Source organism: Acanthisitta chloris, unplaced genomic scaffold (genome assembly GCF_000695815.1).
Source record: "Acanthisitta chloris isolate BGI_N310 unplaced genomic scaffold, ASM69581v1 scaffold6186, whole genome shotgun sequence".
NCBI classification, from domain to species: Eukaryota; Metazoa; Chordata; class Aves; order Passeriformes; family Acanthisittidae; genus Acanthisitta; species Acanthisitta chloris.
This window is the reverse complement of record NW_008676416.1, coordinates 131,789-151,121: the sequence shown is the minus strand read 5'-3', so window position 1 is coordinate 151,121 and position 19,333 is coordinate 131,789. Positions and strand designations below refer to the sequence as shown.

The 19,333-nt window shown below is 35.2% G+C and overlaps 1 protein-coding gene across 1 annotated transcript in view; it reads left to right on the top strand.

Moving 5' to 3' along the window:
• LOC103803559 (vacuolar protein sorting-associated protein 13B-like) overlaps nucleotides 1-19,333 on the top strand; it is a gene marked incomplete at both ends in the record, with an annotated part of 219,153 nt that overhangs the window by 69,627 nt on the left and 130,193 nt on the right. Inside the window, one exon of the mRNA XM_009076124.1 lies at nucleotides 14,860-15,063. Coding sequence (XP_009074372.1) covers nucleotides 14,860-15,063 — 204 coding nt within the window. The remainder of the gene's footprint in view (nucleotides 1-14,859; nucleotides 15,064-19,333) is intronic.

Here is a 19,333-nt window from a genome sequence, read left to right as displayed (position 1 = left end):
TATTTTATAATGGTTCTATTAAAACTTATTTTCCATTTTGCCTTTTTAGATTTTTAATACTTCATGCTTCTTTGGTAGACAAACCAGGAATTAGCTATAATGCTCACTTGAGTATCTTTCTTTTTCTTTGAATAAAGGCAACAAAGATGATCAGTGAAAAAATGTATGTGCTCATAGTTTTTTATGGAAATGCAAGCTGCTTATTAAAATGTCCATATGTACCTCAGGGAATTAGAACAAGTAAAAGTTGTAGTAGATCATAAATGCTGTATTGCAGTTTCTCTTAAATTTCAAAGTGGTTAAAACTGCAGAGGTAATGGTATGTAGGAAAATAACTTTTAAGAAACTAAATTCATAGTATTTCAAGAAGTATTTATTTTACTGCATGCAAGTTGTGTGAAACAGGGTGACACTAGCACCGTTTTCTGCTTAGACCTTTTGCCCAGTAAAATCTTCATATATATGGATAGCATTACATGGAAACACCACTGCTAATTACCACTGGCATGTTTGAGGCTATTGCAGCAGTTATTAATTTCAAACCCTCAGTGGAAACTAATTGTAAAATAACAGCTGGAACTGCCCATTTAGTTTCAGAAATGTAGCTTGTTAACTATCTAATACCAAAAGCTATTCAAAGCTAATTTTATATTTGGAATTTGACTTTAAAAATGTTAAGCATTAATTATTGGTCTTATTTTTACATGAAATTTCTTTAGTTCTGAGTTCTACTTGAATCTTCAGTAATGCATAGCTAATTTGCCTCAATACATATATTTGAAATACATTTCCTTATAATGTAATCGTAAAAATAATATACATTTCATAAGAAAAGCAGTTTTTCTCTTTAATTTTTGAGTTTCATCATTGTTCTCAATACAGATAACTACTTTATATAGTTTTTTTTCACTTAGTAGCACAGAATGATTCTTATAATAATTTTAATTCTTTGTGCAGGTCCTCACAGAAAGCAAGTTGGACTATGCTTTATAGAAACATTCCTATCAAAGAATACTGGCATTATGTCATTTCATTTGTTGTTAATCAGGGCAGCCTTTTTGGAAACCTTAATAAATATGTCAAGGAAAAAAATCAAGTAAATATAAATAAAGAATTAATTCAAAGGAACAACCAATTAATGCAGAGAAAACGTGAAATCTGTAAAGCTGATAGAGATATTTTCTGAAGTCTAGTAATTCTTATACAGTGTCTATATCAAAAATGTTTTAGTATTAAAATTAATATCCCTCCTCAATGATTTATTGATACTTTCAACTTTGTTTTGAGGACTTAATATGCTTTCTGTCTCCAAAGTTCTTCCTTCCTTTCAGCTGGGTGCATTGCTGCTGACTTAGCTGAGGTATTTGCACAACTGTGTTCTTCACCCTAGCAGCATCCCAGTCCTTGGTGAGACAGGGCAGGGAGGAGGAATGGAGATTCACAGAGATGTGTTTATGCGTGGGCAAAAGTCCTGATCTAGAGCCAGGCAGATTTCAAAGAGCAACTTCACAGATCTTAAAACTATTCAAGTTTAGCCTGGAAGTTCATGGGAACTTGTTCAGTTGTTTGGAAGGGACTCCAATGTCAAGCATGGTGAGGAGAACCACTCAGCTTGGGCACCAAGTGGAGCTGCCTGTTCCTTAGCAGTGCAGGGCTATGCAGTGCTCTCCCCTGGCCTCATGTACAAGTTCAGTGGGCACATATGATGTGTGTGTGCAAACCAGTCAGAACTCCTGCTAAGGCCAATCACATTTCATTTTCCTAGTAAAACATTAGAGTTAACAGTGTGATTATAATTGTTTCATTACTCAGGTATCATTCATTCTAACACCTGTGTGTGATTTAGAACTAAATTGGGAATAGATTTTCAGACTCCCTTGGAACTGTACTGCATTCAGATTGTGAAATTCTCAGGTCACACAGTTTAGCTGTGAACTTGGGAGCCAAAGCATGAGAGATGCATCTCTTCAAAATGGAGTTTGCAAAGTGCCATATTTTATGTAATTCATTGTAGCATGTACTCCATTTCTTTGGCTATTTAATTATGATGCCATCATTAAACAGCTTAAGGTCAAAGGTAAATAGCAGTTGTAAAGTAAAACTTTCACAAGGGCATTGCTGTCTCTGTTGAGCTTGTGCACTGCACTTTGTTCTATAAAAAGGTTTCTCAGCTGTGGTGGTATGAACTACCGTATGATTTGCAAAGTCAAGGATAAGTTAGAGATACACAGCAGCCTGAACTCAGAATTTCCTTGGTCTCTTGATATTTCTTGCTGTCTCAAATATGTTTTAACACAGTTAATTAGTATTTGCTCTGTGGTATATGCAGAGCTTGACATGTGAAGTTCATTCAACCTCAGTTTTGAAATCTGTAATATGTTTATGGTGACTAAGTGGAGAGGAGATTAGGATTTCTGCTGGTTTGAAATGCTGTTTAATATAGGATTTTTATATTTCCTTTTTTTCCATAAAACTGCAATTGTACTTTGTTGAAGCAAATCAAAATCAAACAAACATTTTGGGTTTTTTGGTTAGTTTTAATCCTTATAAAGTTTTCATTGTATTCTGTTATCACTTTCTGTACTCAAATGCTCCATATATTGAACTACTTGCCTTCATATTTCCTTGTCTTTAGATAATAAATATTTGTTATGAATAGGGGTGTTCTTTTATTGGGGCAAAAGGTTATTGCCGTTGTTCCCATCTTCTCCCTGGGAAGAGTTATTTATTTTCTTTTTTTTATTTTTTTCTAATAGCCATTTTGAATGAACCCCTCAGAAATCTCATGTCTCTTTTCCTTCAAACAGCACTGAAACCTACCTCTTTCAGTGAGATCAAGTCATGTAACTATTTGCTTCCCTTACCTCTAATAATGGCCCTTCCTCCCATTTGAAAATATTTTTCAAACTCTTAATTCCTCCCTAGATCAATTCTTGATTTACCACAGTGGAGAGAAAACATGTCAGATGTTTGAGTAGAGAAGTCTCTCAACCCCACCAAAGCAAGTGATGTGCAGACTAGCTATGCCCAGTGAATGGGCTAAGGCAGTAGAGCATGGCCCTGGGATTCCTTGGGGCAGCACAGAGTGGGGTCAATGTGTATTGATTTTTTAACATTATCTTACCCGCAGTCTTTGGGCAGTGAGTTTTGGGTCCGCTTTGGTTTTAAATCTAAACTTAAGCTGTTCTAAGACCTACTTCTCTTCTCCATTATGTTGCTGTTTGTGTATGGTGAGCTGGCTGAGGGAGGTGAAGGAACTAAAAAAATGTTGGGGTCATCAGGTGATTGTTTTCAGTTAGGTTATTGCCCTGAGCCATTTTATTGTGTAGGTACACAAGGATTAGCCCTAGTAGAAAAGGTGTATGGTATCAGCCTCGGCATGGATCAGTTTAATCTGCCATCAAGCTTTGGGCTATGGAAACACAGCACAAAATCTCACACTTTGTACTAAGAATTTTAATAAAATTCTCAGATCCAGCATTAACATCATTAAACAGGCTGTAACTGTTTAAAAAGATAAACAAGAAAGGGCAAGAGACAAAGAAAAAACACATTAAATAGCACTTAAAAATCCCAGGGTACCTTTCACAGTTTACATACTCAGCAACTTCAATGCAATGAAATGAAAAAATTTTCAGATAAGCTGTAAAACTGGGAAATAAAAGGTAATCTGAAAGCTAGAGTTATTTTTTATGTGAACTGTGTTTTATGTTATAAAGCAACATTACTGAAGTTTTAAAATTTATTTTCTTCAAGTTACCTCCCCTTTAATCTTTCTTTTTTCTAACCAAGTAGCTTTATGGTTTGCCTGTTATTGTAAAGTATGGGGAGGAATGAGGGGAGGTGTTTGGATTTCTGTTATTGTGAGAGAAAATAATTAGTTGGTCCTTAGAAATTAATGCCGTGTTAAGAGTTGGAGTGGTGTCTTTGCGTGAATAAGTTAAGTAATGTTCATTTATTTTACACAAACTACTTACAGTTTCTTCCCAGGCTTTCCTTTCCTGATTCTTAAAAGCATATGAGTGAAGTAACATTTCAAGGTTCCTTTTCTGTCTTATATAATGAAAATTAACATCTATAAGTTTTGGCTGCAATAAGTAATGTATGATAAAATAATTCAGGAGTGCTTTTGAAACTTATTCTATACAGTTTTCTTCTTTACTGTTTGTGAGTAAATATAATTTCCATGAGATCTGGTTTCAACAAATGTTTTTTGTTGAAAAGCATTATCCAGTAATATGTAAAGCAGATTTCTTTTCTTTGTAGTATTTTTAATTATAACAGGATCTCAAGGTAAATATGATGCAAGTTGTGTGCTTCTGTTACTGGGAAAACCATATCCCCTTTTGTAATGAGACATTTGTTAACTTCTGTGTACAGATTGCTGTTCATTCCGTAGATATTTGTGGTTTCTCTGATGTCCCTCACAGGGTTTTATCTATGACAAATTCATACCACAGTTCTTAAACTACTTTTCGGATAGAAGATTTTTTTTATTTGCAAAACTGTTTGTGTAGGTCTTTCTTTTCCATTTAGTGCTTGTAAGTATTCCTACTTTGCTTTTCAATTATTTAACAAAAAGGATTATCAGTAATATACAGAATGGTTGCATGTTATTTGAACATATTTCTCTATGTGATATACTTCCAAGATCCCATGGTAGTATTAAGTCCTTGTTACTGTTATCCTGAACAACTGAAATTGTACTGTTTAAGTGAACATAATTCCTAGCCTTTACTGATTTTTTCCAATGTTGCTTCATTTAACTCAACCACATTAAGTACAGTCAAAATTCATGTTTAATGTTTCTTGTGTTTGAACTCTTACTGTACTATCAAACCTGATTATGCCACAGTAAAAACAGCAAGAACAACAAAAAGAAAACAGCAAAAAAAGCCCAAATCAAACAACAACAACAACAAAAAAAAGAGATTAAAAAGTTATGCACAGTGGTTTTGTTGCATTTCCGAAGCTTTTTGGTTTTGTCCTTAAGAAAAAAAATCCATCATTTTGGGTTTTTAAGGGTTGCTTTGTAATCTTTTGGCTTGATTAGTTGTTGGACAGAAAGATAAATGTACCATTCAGCCTCTCAAAACTTTTTTCATGCCCATTGATGCTTTTTGTTGCTAGGGTTTGTTGGTTTGTTTTCCTGTGAGAGGGCAGTGGGTAACACTGGTATGTTAATGGCTAACACAAGTCCACGTTGAGAGTAATAAAATAGTGTCAGGCATCTATGTTGAGTTCAATGTCAATGATTGGCATAAATCACAGATACTCCAATTTTCCAGCATGATAGTGTGTTGTTCTCCAGCTATGAAAAAGAAACAGGTGTGGAGGTGGTACAGATAGAATGTAGGAGTATCTATGCTATACATAGATATTCTCCCCGTGTAACTGCAGGATAGGAACAGAACAGGTTTGAACTCCTCCTGTTAACCAAAATTATTTAACTATTGAATAGTATTTTTTAGTCTTTGTATGTGACAGTTTTTCAAGGAACAGGAAGAAACTTGAAGATGAGCAAATTCAGCTGCAAAGCCAATGTGAAATTTTCTGTTTCCCAGTTTAAGGTTGGAAGTGTGTATATATATATCTATATGTGTGTGTATGTATGTATTCAAGAAAAATTCAGAGGAATGCAGTTCTCTGGCATATCTTTTTCAATCTGCTTTATTCAGAGAACTTGCAGTGGTTGATTTTTCCATGTTTTTGGCGTAATAAAAAGGTGCCTGATGTATTATGTAACTGTAAGCGTTGTAGAAGTTGCTTTCTAAAAGTAATTTATAAAATGTACATATTGTGTTCTTCACACATTGCAGCTCATAAGAGTGTAACCAATTATATTTACTAAACTGGATCGAATTAGCTACAGATGATAGAATTTGCTGTTTCCCAAGTGGGCAGTGTATTTGTTTGTGTGTTTGTGTCTGTATCCTGTCCTTGTCTTTATTTATATTTTTTTTAAGCTCCAGACTGAAAATAAAAGTCTTGAGTTTTCTTTATAAACACTACCATTTATGTGTTTTGGGTGCCTCATGGAGTCACTGAGCTACCTGACACTGGAATCTGTAGTCTTCATGATCAATGTTGTGAATACACAGGGATATTTTGACTAGGTTTGCATCTTTTCTCTTTCTTTTTCCCCCTTCAAATGCGTATTTAAGTAGTAAAACTCTCCTGTAATATATCTTGTTAGTCATAGGTTCATATTGACTTTGGAAGTGACATTTAGCGATAGCTTAATGGGGTTTTAAGGAAGTCAAAATACTGTTTTTAACATGACAGGTTATACCAGGTGAGTTTTCAATGGATATTGAAATGGACAAAGCAGTGCAAGGACTTGAGAAAATAAGAATTAAAGGAGGGTTATTTTCAGTACCTGGTTAATGACATATTTTACAATATCATACACTCTATTTCAAAAATAGTTGCAGCTTGCCATTGTGAATACAATGATTCTGCAAAAGAAAATAGAAGTGACATCTTGAGAAGGTAATTTAATCAGTGCCTGATAAATGTGTATTGACTTGGAAACTTAATCATGTTTTAGAGTAGTTTCTTGTATTAGACATGATATAAACATCATCTGTTACAATATACACATGCTGAAAATATGCATTAGTACACATTGCTTAAAGTAAAGGACAAGCTGGTATTTCTTTATTTCTAATGTTCTTTTCTACTTCATATAGAATTTGATTGATGTCCAGGTATGAGTTTGATACACTGACACAACAGCGAAAAGAAATCCTGTCCCATGTCAGCTTATCAAACACACTGTGGACATTGTGCCTTCCAGCTTGCAGGTCGTACACACCAGGTCATACCACAGCGCTGAAAGAAATCCAGTGCATTAAATATGAAGGCTGTGTTCAGTGAAACTCAACCTCGGTATTTCCAGGTGAATTTATAGAACATCTGAAAAGGCTGAGGTATTGTACCACTAAACTAGATAAATCAATTAAAGCAAAGTAAAACACAGGCTGAAAACAATGGGAAAATCACAAGATTTTTTTACCTTAGACATGTCATGAAGCAAGCAAACACAAAATATTTAAAAAATCAAAATTAAAGATCCTTTGACTGCAAAACAGCATTAAGTTTTGCGATAAAATTATTTCTAACATGAAACAAAACCATAAAAGTCTTTGGGTTATATTGTATTTTGGCTTTTTTCTAACCCTCGCCCCAGATTTCCACTATTTAGAGAAACTCTATTCCACTTGGGGTTTTTTTCTAGAAACATTTGGCATCCAAAAATAGCATGCAGACCTTCCTTTGGATTTGTGCATATTTATCATTTATACAGTCTGTCAAATGTATATTTATACAGTGCTCCCTGAATTTGGGTGATGAATGCTTCAAACGTATAATGGGATTCCTTAAACTGTCTAAACATTAAACTGATTAAATTGGTTTTTAAAAGTTCAGACTTGCTTATGGTGTTACTTTTGCTGATGAATTTAAACAATAAAATTACAGAAGTAATTAAACAGATGGCATCTAAATGCACAGCTGCAAACCTCAGCTTTGTTTCATTTTACGCTTTTTTTGAGAGACCAGCATTGCTGCACTGTTTACCATACCTTATCGTCATAGGGTCATTCATACTGTGTTCCAGATACAACTTTAGAAGACAATTGCACTGCAGAAGTTCTTCAGCTTCTTTGCAGACAATTACTGTACCAGAGCCTTTGTAACAAGGAGAGCTACTTTTAAATGTCTGGTCACCTCACAGGATATGTAGAGCATTTCCTGCCTGTAGGACTAGAGGAAGGAAGCACAGGGCCAAAATGTTTGATGTGTGATCTACTGTAATTCCTTTCATGTGTTTAGTAGCTTTTATATGATCAATGCACTGCTATCAATCCTGACCTTGGTGTGGCCCAGTTCACTAAAATCTGAGCTTCCTAAATGGCTAGCAAATGGAATTAAAGTAGCGTCCACCTGGCACCATCACTGGTGGGCATGTTGTTATTTTTTCCTCTGGATATGTACCTACTGGGTTCCAAAATAAAAATATGTAAGTAGATACATAAATAGAATGCATAAATGTCAATTAAAATTTGAGATAATTAATTTTATGCATATTTTATATCTTTGCATTAGTGCTGTATATCAGATGATCTCAAAATGTTTTCTATGCAATTAGTATTCACAACATCATTTTGGCTTTATGCCCACAAGATAAATTAGTAAACTGTTGAAGAGGTTAATTTTGTTGCTTAGAGGTACAAAATAAACTAGTTTTGAGAAGAATAGGAATGAAATTTGCCTCTCCTATTTCCCTTTGGCGTGTTCTCTTGCAGAGGGGGGAGCATGTCCTGCAGACCGCGGGAGGCCTGCCAGAGGGGTCTCCCTAGTCCCAAACCTTCCTGTGCACAGCATATGAAGACCTGGCAGACTCAGCTCTTCTATGTGTGTCCATGCATCCAGTGGGACTTCTTACCTCAAGGCCTGACTGAGACACTGTTTCCTATTGGTTTTAAGAGGCTATCAACCAAACATGCAAAATAGGCACAGACCATTGAAGTCCTTTCTTCAGATTTCCTCTTCTATGTTTGAAACCAAATCTCTTTTCTCTTGCATTATGATAGCTCAGTGGATATTAGTCCTTTTTGAAATGGTTTTGGATTAAAGGAAATGCCTCAATGACTCAGTAGTTGCAACTGATGAAACTGGTCAAGTAGATGGCACACAGTAATTAGCCAGAAGAAAATAGATTGTAATTTTGCAGTCTTTCATTTCTGAGCAATTTGTTTAAGAACTCGGGTTTTTTTGGTGTTGTCTATTTTTAAGAGCAAGGCTTACAAAGTAATTGTAAGGGAAGGTCCATCTACTTCAGCTTTCCAAGGAAATGCTGTGCTGAAAAGTATTAGTAAAAAGAAAATAGTATATTGTGGTAAGATTTTTTTGAAAAATGTTTTATTATTGCTATCATTATTTCTGTATAAGGATTACTGCTGCACAGCTAGGAAAGTTGAGAAGCAGAGAGAGGTGGTAAGTCTGTGTTTCTAACTATCCCACCTACATTTGTCTCAAATGTGCTAGCTTGGAGCTATTTAAGAGAAACAGTTATAGGTAGAGTACTATGATGGCTTTGCTGAAGATTTTGAATACCTTTTCTTAATTTCATTCTCTGTCAGGAGCCACAGCTTTCATAGTAGTAGATTCTGTACTATGCTTGAAGTATCTAGAAGTTTACTCAGAGTGTCTTCAAGTAGCAGTAGATCAAACCTTTTCAAGGCTGAATTTTCTAAACACGTATCTAAACATGTCCCTATTCCAGACACAGAGGAGACTAAAAGACATGTTACAACACTTGTCTAAATCTTAGTGCTCATTTATTTGGTGATCTTTTCTGGATGATAGTGAGTATAGATGATTTGTTCTATAGATCCACCTAATTTCTTTTTTCACCATGGGCTTTGACATTCAAATACTGAATCATGCTTCGGGCAACTAATACATAGTTGAGTCATTTTTTAATTATTTAATTTTTGATGACTTAAAAGTACTGAGTTTCAGTGTATTTGTCCTTGTGTTACCTAATGATCTTTATAGGTATTTCATGTCTGTCATCCTGTTTAGCTTTTTTTACACTTACACCAGTTCCTCTCTTTGCAGTGATGCTCATCTCTGTAGGTATAGAGAGCAAAAAAAGCAACGAGTGCCCAAGAGATACAAGTCAGACATTTAGCCAACAATAATTTAAAACAGAGTAGAATTGCCCATTACACTTGTATGTTTGCATCCCTGTGTCAATTGTTTGAAGGAGTCTAGTGCAATCAAAAGAAATTTTTGTATATGTTTCAGTCACTGGTCTTTTATTTTAACAAGTAATCTACCTCTTAAGTTGATTTATGTCTACTCACAAAAATTATAAACACTACAAATCATTATAGAGTTACGGCTCTTGTTGACTACAGGATGTATCAGTTAGAATGCAATTAATAACTGCTTCCTTTGCATTAGTGATGTGATGTATTTGTCCACTATGTAAACATTTAGAAGTGGGCAGTCATTTTTATTTTGCTCATGGAGCTAGCACTGATGTTTTCTTTTTACAAGGGTCTTCAACATCTGAAGATGAACCCAGGTACCTTAACCATTCTCACTACAGGACTGCTGTGTAGTGGTTTCTGTAGATAATGGTGATGTATCTGGCTGTACAGAACACAACACAAGGCCTAATCAGGCAGAATGCAGTTTTCATTGTTAGATTCCTGTAATCAATCCTATCACTTGCTAATCAGGAGAGCATTAAACAAAGTAGCCTTATTGTACTCAGTTTATATTTGCATTTAATAAAAATTTGCTGGTATCCAATCCAGAGTATGCTGCCCAGTAAGTGGGGAGATGGGACAGTAGCTGAGTTATTCTGAGGCTGAGCTGGAGAGGGGAGAAGGAGCAGCTGCCAGTAAAGTCAGTCATATGTGACATAGTTCCTGGGGAAAAGCGGCAGAAACAGTGAGAATTGGAGTTTACTGCTGACGGCATTTGTGAGCCTGCTCTACTGACCCAGACTAAAATAAACTGTTTCAAACATCCTGGCAGTCATAAAACACTGTTTATTAAACCACAAATAAGTCTCCCTATGGACAGATGGCAGGGTGGAGAAGCAAAGCTGAGGTTACCCTTGTCTTGGAAGATATGTATGTCACTCAGTGTGGCAGGATCATGTACAAAATACTAGAAATTTGTCAGGACCTTCCCTTCTTGCCTATGTCTCCTCCTCCCCTCATGGAAAAGCAGAATTTTCTGACCTGCTGCTTTTCTTTACTTTCAGCTTTAGTGCCCTGATCCCCTAAGTCTTCTCCCTCTTGTGCACTGCTGTGCACTTATTTTTTTTCTGCTTAACCTCTAATTTTCTTTCCATCTTCCTCACAAGTACATGTTTTAATGTCTCCAGACCTATGCACATCCAAGACTTCCATCATGAAAAGATATGCTAGAGGATTTTTTTTGATTCTAGTTTTAAGATCATGTCTATATATATACACTATGTGTTGTTAAGGAAGTTCTGTTTCTCTCCCATTGGCTCACGGGTTAACTTTGTCTGTGACAGAAAAGCATTTCTTATACTTGCCTTTCTTGGAAAAGCTGATTCCTGTCTGAGATTTTAATGATAGAAGTTTAGTGTTTTCAGAGGCCAGTGTTGTTGTCATAGATTCTCTAGGTTCACCGCATTTTTGTTCTGTGCTCTTTACATCTATAGCATCTGATTGAAGGTGGAGTTGTGCTCCATTCCTTCCCTAAGAAACAGTTGCTTCAATTTCCCATGTTTGGTACAACACATTTGATGGCCTTGTCAAGGAGAAAACTTTGTTGAATTGAATTGGGGAAAAGGCAGTTAAGGCACATTAGGTCAGTGATAAATATTGCTGTGATTTCTCAGTTATTCAGTCAGATACCATGCCTAGGGGAGAGGCTTTCAGACTACATTTAGCCCTGGACTCCACAAGCTTAAGCAGAAGAGGAAGAGAGTCCTCTTGCATGCATGCCACATAGAGGTTTTAGTCCAGTAACGCAGAGAGTGTATAATGATCCAAGCTTACTGTTGGCTTCCTTTTTTGAATTAGAATAGAAAGGACCTTTTACCACCAGACAAAACCTTTAATAATTGAAATGTGGGTAGATAGGTTTGTAATCTCTGTACCTGGAAGTGCACATAGAGATCCAGTAAGTGCTAACAAAAAGTAGCTGTTGTATGTAAAGTCTGTGAGTATTTCTTAATTATTACATTATGTACAGTCTTTAAATGCCATTTTTCTGGCTCATTTAGCTTTTTGTAGGTCTCAGATGAGCTATAAGTGAATAGATTTTACTTCTTTACAATGGGTCTCAGAATTATGCCTATTCAGCAGCATGAATGAATGTTGAACTGGTTCAACATGAACTGCTTCTTAAATAAACTTAGAAAAAGCCTGACCCATACTAAATCAATTTTAAAAAGAAAGCCTTTAAAGCTGTGTTTTCTGTTACATGCATATGATTGGTTTTGGTTGCTTATGATCTTACTGTATTACTGACCAACTGTTGCATTCTACACCACCTGCCAAAAGGTTCAGATGAGACAGTGAAGTTGTTTTCGGAAGAGGGAAACAATTAAAATCATAACCCCCTACAGTACATTTCAGCTGGTAAAACAGCATTTATGCTAGGGGTAGAAAAGTCATGAATTTGGCTTACTTTTTTTGACTTACTTGTTTTCCTGATTTTGTTTGCTACGAGGATTTCTAAAGCTGAAGAATTAGAAAAGCTGCAGAGTTCATACAAAGCACATATGCTTATTAGGCCAATTTTGCTGTGGTTTAACTTACTCTCATCCTTCTAGGAAGTATACAGCTACTAAACTGGAGGCGTACTTAGGAAAATTGTTGATATGGAAAACCAGAAATGAGTGCTTATGGAAATCCCTGTATGCATATTACTTATTTGAGAAAATGCTTTATTTTGATGCTTGTATAAAACTGGTAGGATGTACTTTCTGAAACCAATATTGAGCTTAGTGAAAACATCAAGGCATTAATAAGTAATCCTTGTATTTTCATGTATGTGTAGAATATGTGTTTCTTGAAATGGGTCATCTATAGAAATACAATTTGTTTGCTTGGATTTCAAAAGTGTATCTAAAGGATAGAAGAGTTTTGTATTATATATAGGAGATTGTTAATAGTAGACACAGAATGAAAATGCAGATTTATTTTTTTTATATCAGCATGAAACCATTAGGCTGTAATATCTCAAAGTGGTACAAAAGAAATATCCGGTGGATAAATGTTATACCAGCAATGCAATGCATTACTACCTGGTGTCTATAGAATAAGTATCTCTGTGTATTCTTCTGCACCTAAAAATTTATGCCAAAGAGTGATTTTGTTGTGGTTTATATTTAGATAAATAAATTTGTGAGAAGAAACCATTGGCACAATGGGAAGTTTCAGATTGGTGCATACAGACATATTTTGCTCTAGACATTTGGTTCTCAAGGTCATGGATGTCCTGAATGAGCATAAGCAATATAGTGCTAGGTGAGCTTAATGCAAGTTATCAAGGTGATTGTAAAACAAGAAATGAAAAATGTAATTCCCTGTGAAGTTCAAGAGAGAAGAGTCGATTCTGTGGGTGAAACTGATACCATTCTGTTTTATATACTTAAGCAGATTTCCTAAAATACATAATTAGATGCTTCATTTTCAGTAATGTTTCACAAAACATGTATTCCAATATTTACTTCTATTAGATAAAGTATGTAAATAGACACTGGGTCATACAATAATCTCCTGTGGTGGGTTTTTTATATTTTTTTTTTTTAAACTGCATTCATGTTAATGAAATTATGCCTTGGAAAGAATAATAAAAGGCATAGTTGTTGTGGGTAGATCTCTCTATGTGGAAAGTTGACAAACACATTCTCGAGTTTTAAGAAACCACATTTAATTTTGAAGTACTACTACTGACGTAACAGATTCTCAGTGTATTTCTGCTAAGCATTCAAGAAAGTTGTAGGGCTACTGAGAAATGCCATGGCACTGCCTCACCAGGAATGACTTGATCAAAAGGGCTTTCCTGGTATCCACATGCCTCTGTGGGTACATGCAGTTAATTACTTCATTTTCTTAATTGGTGGCATACTCCACTGCTCCAGTATTAGCATTTTCAACTGTTTTCGGGTTTGGGCAGCATTGGGATTGCACTTTGAAACAGGTTTCAAGTTTTTTAGATTATTAGCATCAATAATTAAACAAATTATAGAAATTTTAAGTTCTCTATGAAAACAGCAGCTATATACTAAGTAACTCTGACATAAGACAACAACCTAGAACAGAACAATTGATTGGATGTCATATGCAAATAAGAAGCTTAAGCTTCAATGGTGATGTATGGAATCAATAGAAATAGACTACAGTTTGCAATCATAGATTGAAAGAGAAAGAAATTAAAAACCTCCTACTCCCTTTGCTGGCTTGTTTTGAAATGCACTGATAAATTTAATTGTGCATTTTTTATTTCTAATAGATAGTATGCATTTTGATATCAAACAAGCTGTGCACAAAAAAACCTATATTGTTCCCAGTGTAGAAAGGGAAAGATAATTTATTTTTTTTCAGATTTCCTAGTGCTTGTTAGCAGAAGACAAATGGTGGTAGGAAACTCTTCTGATACTGCTTGCTGGTAAAACTGATTGGTCTCAGCAACCCAAATAGCTCCATATAGCACCCAATAGCTCTCAAATGTTTTGTTGAAGTTTACTGTTTCCAAAAATTAGTTCAAGACTGAAATATTTTATAAAATCTAATGTAGTAGACTTTAGAAGAATCCACAAGTAATGTGGTTCACTCAAAAATGCTTTATTCTCATTTGTCAGAAGAATTTTAATAACAAAGCACCGTACTGAAATTCCGTGTTAAAAGGATTGAATTGTTTTTCCGTCATCTTGGAATATTCTTTGTAATTTTTATTCTTTGATAAGTTTGAACAGATGGAAAATTATCTCACAATGATCTTCTTCGTTATACTGATTCATAGCTTTTCCTTTTTAGGACTTGCATGTTATATCCTTTATCTGTTCAGTATATATGAATCAGTCCTGCTTCCACATAAGGATGCTCAAATGTACCTGTCAGAAGTGCAGTGAAGTCGATGGATCAATCTCTTATCAACTTTGGTGGATCTGGCTATATTTAGGAATAAATTTATTTGCGTATCTCCCATTGTGTTCCATAGTTTTTGAAGATCAGGAATAACAATAATGCTTAGATGTAGTAAGGAATGACAAATGGATACCTTAATTTTCTATCTTAATGAATATCTGATTTTGACCTTTGCTAATTTTTTTTCCCTTTGGCATTACAGGAGAGCACTAAATCTAGGAATACTTCGAGACCCTGGATCAGAAGTTGAAGACAGGCAATATCAAATAGATCTTCAGTCTATCAACATTGGTACTGCTTATTGGAATCAGTTGAAACCAGAGAAGGAAAATGGAAAAGGAGGGGTTTTGACAGAGAATGAGAGAAATTCTCAAAACCCAGCACTTGAATGGAACATGGCCAGTAGGTAGGGACATTTTTTAAACTAATTCCTTTCTGAAATGGCATAGCACAAATACTCCAGATAACGTTCACAGTATATCTGAATTAAATAATTCAGTACTGGTTTTTCTTTATATTATGAGCATATTTCCATGGAGGTTTGGGTTACACATTTGAAATGCATATTGCTGTTATTGTTACACTGTAGTAACTGTCTAGTTATTGTGTGCCTTTACTTCCATTATAAGCTCTTCCCTGAGTGGCTTACTGTCTGTACATAAAAATAACTCCAGGGCTGAGACTTCGGCTTCTCAGTCTCTACAAGCAATGAGAGGTTTTGGTTTGGAGTTTCTTTTGTTGGTGGTGGCTTTGGGTTTTTTGTTGTTATTGGGGTTTTTTAACTTTTTGTTTGTATTTTTACAAAGCTTGACTAAAACCAGTTTAGACATTTCTAAATTAGTGGAGGATAAAGTAGAATATTTCCTGTTGGTTCTGAACTGGTTTTTGCACGTCTATAACTAAAACCAGATGAATTTTGAGAATGAGAAATTTCAACTAAGTCTCCTTTATTTTGTATTGTACAATATGTGCACAAAAAGCTTCACCCTCTGGTTAAACAGGGTTGAAATGAAAGATAAAGCATCTTCAAGTTTTCAAATATAAAATAGAGCGATTGAAATGGTAATTTGTGAAGATGTGAAATTTCTATTCTAGTTTTAATATACTTTTTTGTACTTAAAAATTCATACAAGCAGTATAAAACTATATTTTTACGGACTGTAGCAGTCAGAGTGTTCTGCTCAAACTGACAGGAATAAAGTCTGATGGGCAAGAGCAAGATTTCAAAAGCAATTTTATGGATTTAGAAGCATTTTTGCTAGGAGATGCCTCTTTGCCTACACAGTTATTTCCTTTTATTCATAAGTCTTTTATCAAACAATCCAGATTTTATGAAATACATGCATAATTCTATGTTTCCTAAGATAAGATTCCTACCTGAATTGAGGGATGAGTTCCTAAAATTGATCTAGGAAAACAGGCAGAATCATAAGAAAACAACTCTTTTTGGTTTAGTTTTCAGAAAAATGGGTGATGAGAGGACTTAGATTTTTCTGAAAGTGAGGCAAACTGTAGCCAAGGCTACATGAGGATGGCACACAGTCTGAGCTTTCTAAGTGATGTATTGATGAAAGGCCAAAAGGGCAAATAAACTCACTGGAGGATTGTGTGCAGGAAAAAGATGTGATCAATAATAAATTCCAGTATATCATTGAAAAGTAGAGGACACGAAAAGCAGATCTAACCAAAGTAATGATAAACCCACAAAGAGTGACAGGAGTACAGATAAAAATTTGAATGCAGTAATACTCTGTTCTTCATTTATAACATCATGTGGTTCTTTCCTGTCTTTTACCGATTTATGTCTTTTTAAACTCATATAATTCCATTTAAATTCTTAGCTTTCAAAAAAGTTGTATGACCTTCTAGTTGGGCCTTAATGTTGGACAAGTTCTCTATGACATTTTTTGTCACAAAATTATTTATGCCCACTAGAATATCTTGAAAAATAAGATATTTTTATCCAAAGGACTTATGGCCAATATGTGAGTTAAGCTAACACAGCAAAACCAACCACTGAGGAATTGGTTTTCCTTTTCCTTCCCATCGATGTCTGAAATGCTATTGCCAGCACACTTTGATCTGAGCTTTATGGTTATAGATTTCAATAGGAAATTTGGTGAGGTTTCTGAAAAGCTGATAAGATAAGGGAAGCAGCTATTACAGACAATCTGAGTTCTCTTTGGGGGGGGATTTTGAGTTTTGGGGGGTTTTGTTTGTTTTTCAGTTTTGTATAACTACTTGGACATTGTTCTTTTCCTCAGCAGACTTCCAAAATAAAGATTTCATTAGAATATAGTCAACAAATAAGTTTGTTTTAAAATTGCTTTCAAGTGAATCTTCTACTTGTGTTAACATCAGTTGAAATTAAATACATTAGTTTTTCCTTTCTGGTATGCAGTTATGGTATTTTAATTACAGCTTGAATTTGTTTTCAAGGAAAAGTATGAATGCTTTCTTGTCTTTTTGCCTTTAAATTTTAGACATTTACTGGTGGTTTTTTTCTGGATGTTCACATTTTTGCTTTTTAATTGGCAGTCAGGTTTGCTCTGTCTGGTTTATTTTATGCTGTGTGGAAATGGTGTGCTGAGAACCAGAAGGACCTGCACTGGCCTCTGCCATCCACTGAGCTGATTCCAGCATGCACCAAGAGGCAGGGTGGCTGCAGGGTGGCTGCACAGTGTTTTATATGGTCCTTGCTGTTTCCAGGGTTACATTTGCCTTAAGATTTCCTGCAACTACCACAGAAGCTCTATTCTTTAACCTAATTGTGATACTATTTTCTTTTCTAATTCTTTAAGTTTCTTAGACATGTTTAACTTGGAACATAATGGATGATTTTTTTTCTGAGTTATTTTAGGGTTAATTTCTTTGGTTTGCTTTAATATACTTCTAGTTGTTTTTACCTAGTGTTATGGTATCTTAGGATCACTGGGTCTAAAGATTCTTTTTTGAAATGTTTGCCTCATTAGACATTGGAACAGGTTGCCCAGAGAGTCAGTTTCTTAGACATGTTTAACTTGGAACATAATGGATGATTTTTTTTCTGAGTTATTTTAGGGTTAATTTCTTTGGTTTGCTTTAATATACTTCTAGTTGTTTTTACCTAGTGTTATGGTATCTTAGGATCACTGGGTCTAAAGATTCTTTTTTGAAATGTTTGCCTCATTAGACATTGGAACAGGTTGCCCAGAGAGTCAGCAGAAGCCCCAACCCTGGTGGTGTTCAAGGCCAGGCTGGATGAGGCCTTGAGCAACCTGATCTAGTGAGGAGTTGTCCCTGCCCATGGCAGGGGGATTGGGACTAAATGATCTGTAAGGTCCATTTCAGCCCTTAAATTCTATGATTCTAGGATTTTTTTTAATATTTAGGTGCTATGTGGAGCAATATAGAATCCAACCTATGTCCAAATATTTCATAGTTACTTTACAGAAGACTTCAGCATTGATACCAGCCATTCATTTTCCATTCCCATTTCAAAATAAAGTTGCAAAAATTCTGAAATAAATGATGTTGTAATTTAGTCTACTGGGTTGAAATTTGGTCTCATTTTAAAAATTTGCATGAAAACTAAAGCTAAATAAAATAAATATAAGGTCTATGGAAATCATACAAACAAATATTTGAAGGCTTTTGGTATAATTTGTCATTTAAAAGGCTCTAACAATCTTTACATAGAAAGTAAATCCTTCAGATTTTCCCGCCACTTTTTCTGGAGTTCAATACTTCCAATACTTAATATCTCCTGAGGCTGATTTTTTTTTTTTTTTATTTTCAACCTTTACATTGCAGTTTGGAAGCAAGCTGTCATACTTTGAGACTAAGTTGTTGAATACTTAGAGGTGTTTTGTGTAGAATTCTTCAAGAGGAGCTATAGTGAAATGCTCATGTAATGCTTCCTATGCCTCTGCCAGTCACCCCACAAAGAATGGGGGAACTGGAACACTCTGGCTGTCTCACAGAAAAAAATGTCCAAAGGCTGTGCTGCTCTGAGGATCAGGGATCATAACTCTTTCCATTATGAAATGTTTATACTTCACTGTAGATGTTATAAAAAGCTCCCTAATGGTGTAATATATAAAAAGAATACTGGAAACAGTCAGACAGTTCTAATAAGGTTACGTACAAATGAAACCTGTCCACATTTATTCCCTTTACCAAACAGCATGTAGAGAACTGGGAGTACTTAACCAAAAGAAGTTTTCTTGATTGAAAACTGCTTTTTCAGCTTGCAGATCTCCTCCTCCCTCTCCCTCCACTCAATGGAAAAAACAACAGCCCTGAAAGAAATAAAGAAATATATCCTCTCTTGAGGCCTCGCCCCCGTCCCTGTGCAATCCTTCTACAGCTCCCAGCAGCAACTTCTGCTTCCTGCAGCCTGAATAAACTCTGTTTAAAAAATAATAATAATTGAGCTTAAAAGCATTACTTCTCTGTGTGGTAATGAATTGAGTGTGGCAATATAGTGCGTTACAGTTTTGTCCTTGGCATAGCACCATCTGGAACAACTCTCTGTGGCTCTTGTTGAGTACATCAGGGAGCCAATGATCTGTTGTACGAAACTGAACAAAATACCTCTGCATGGATCCTCAGAAAAGTTCCTGCAGATATTTCTTTGAATAGTTTTCATTTTCATGGTTTTTTTGAAACTTCTTGGCAGTTTGCCAAGTTCTTAT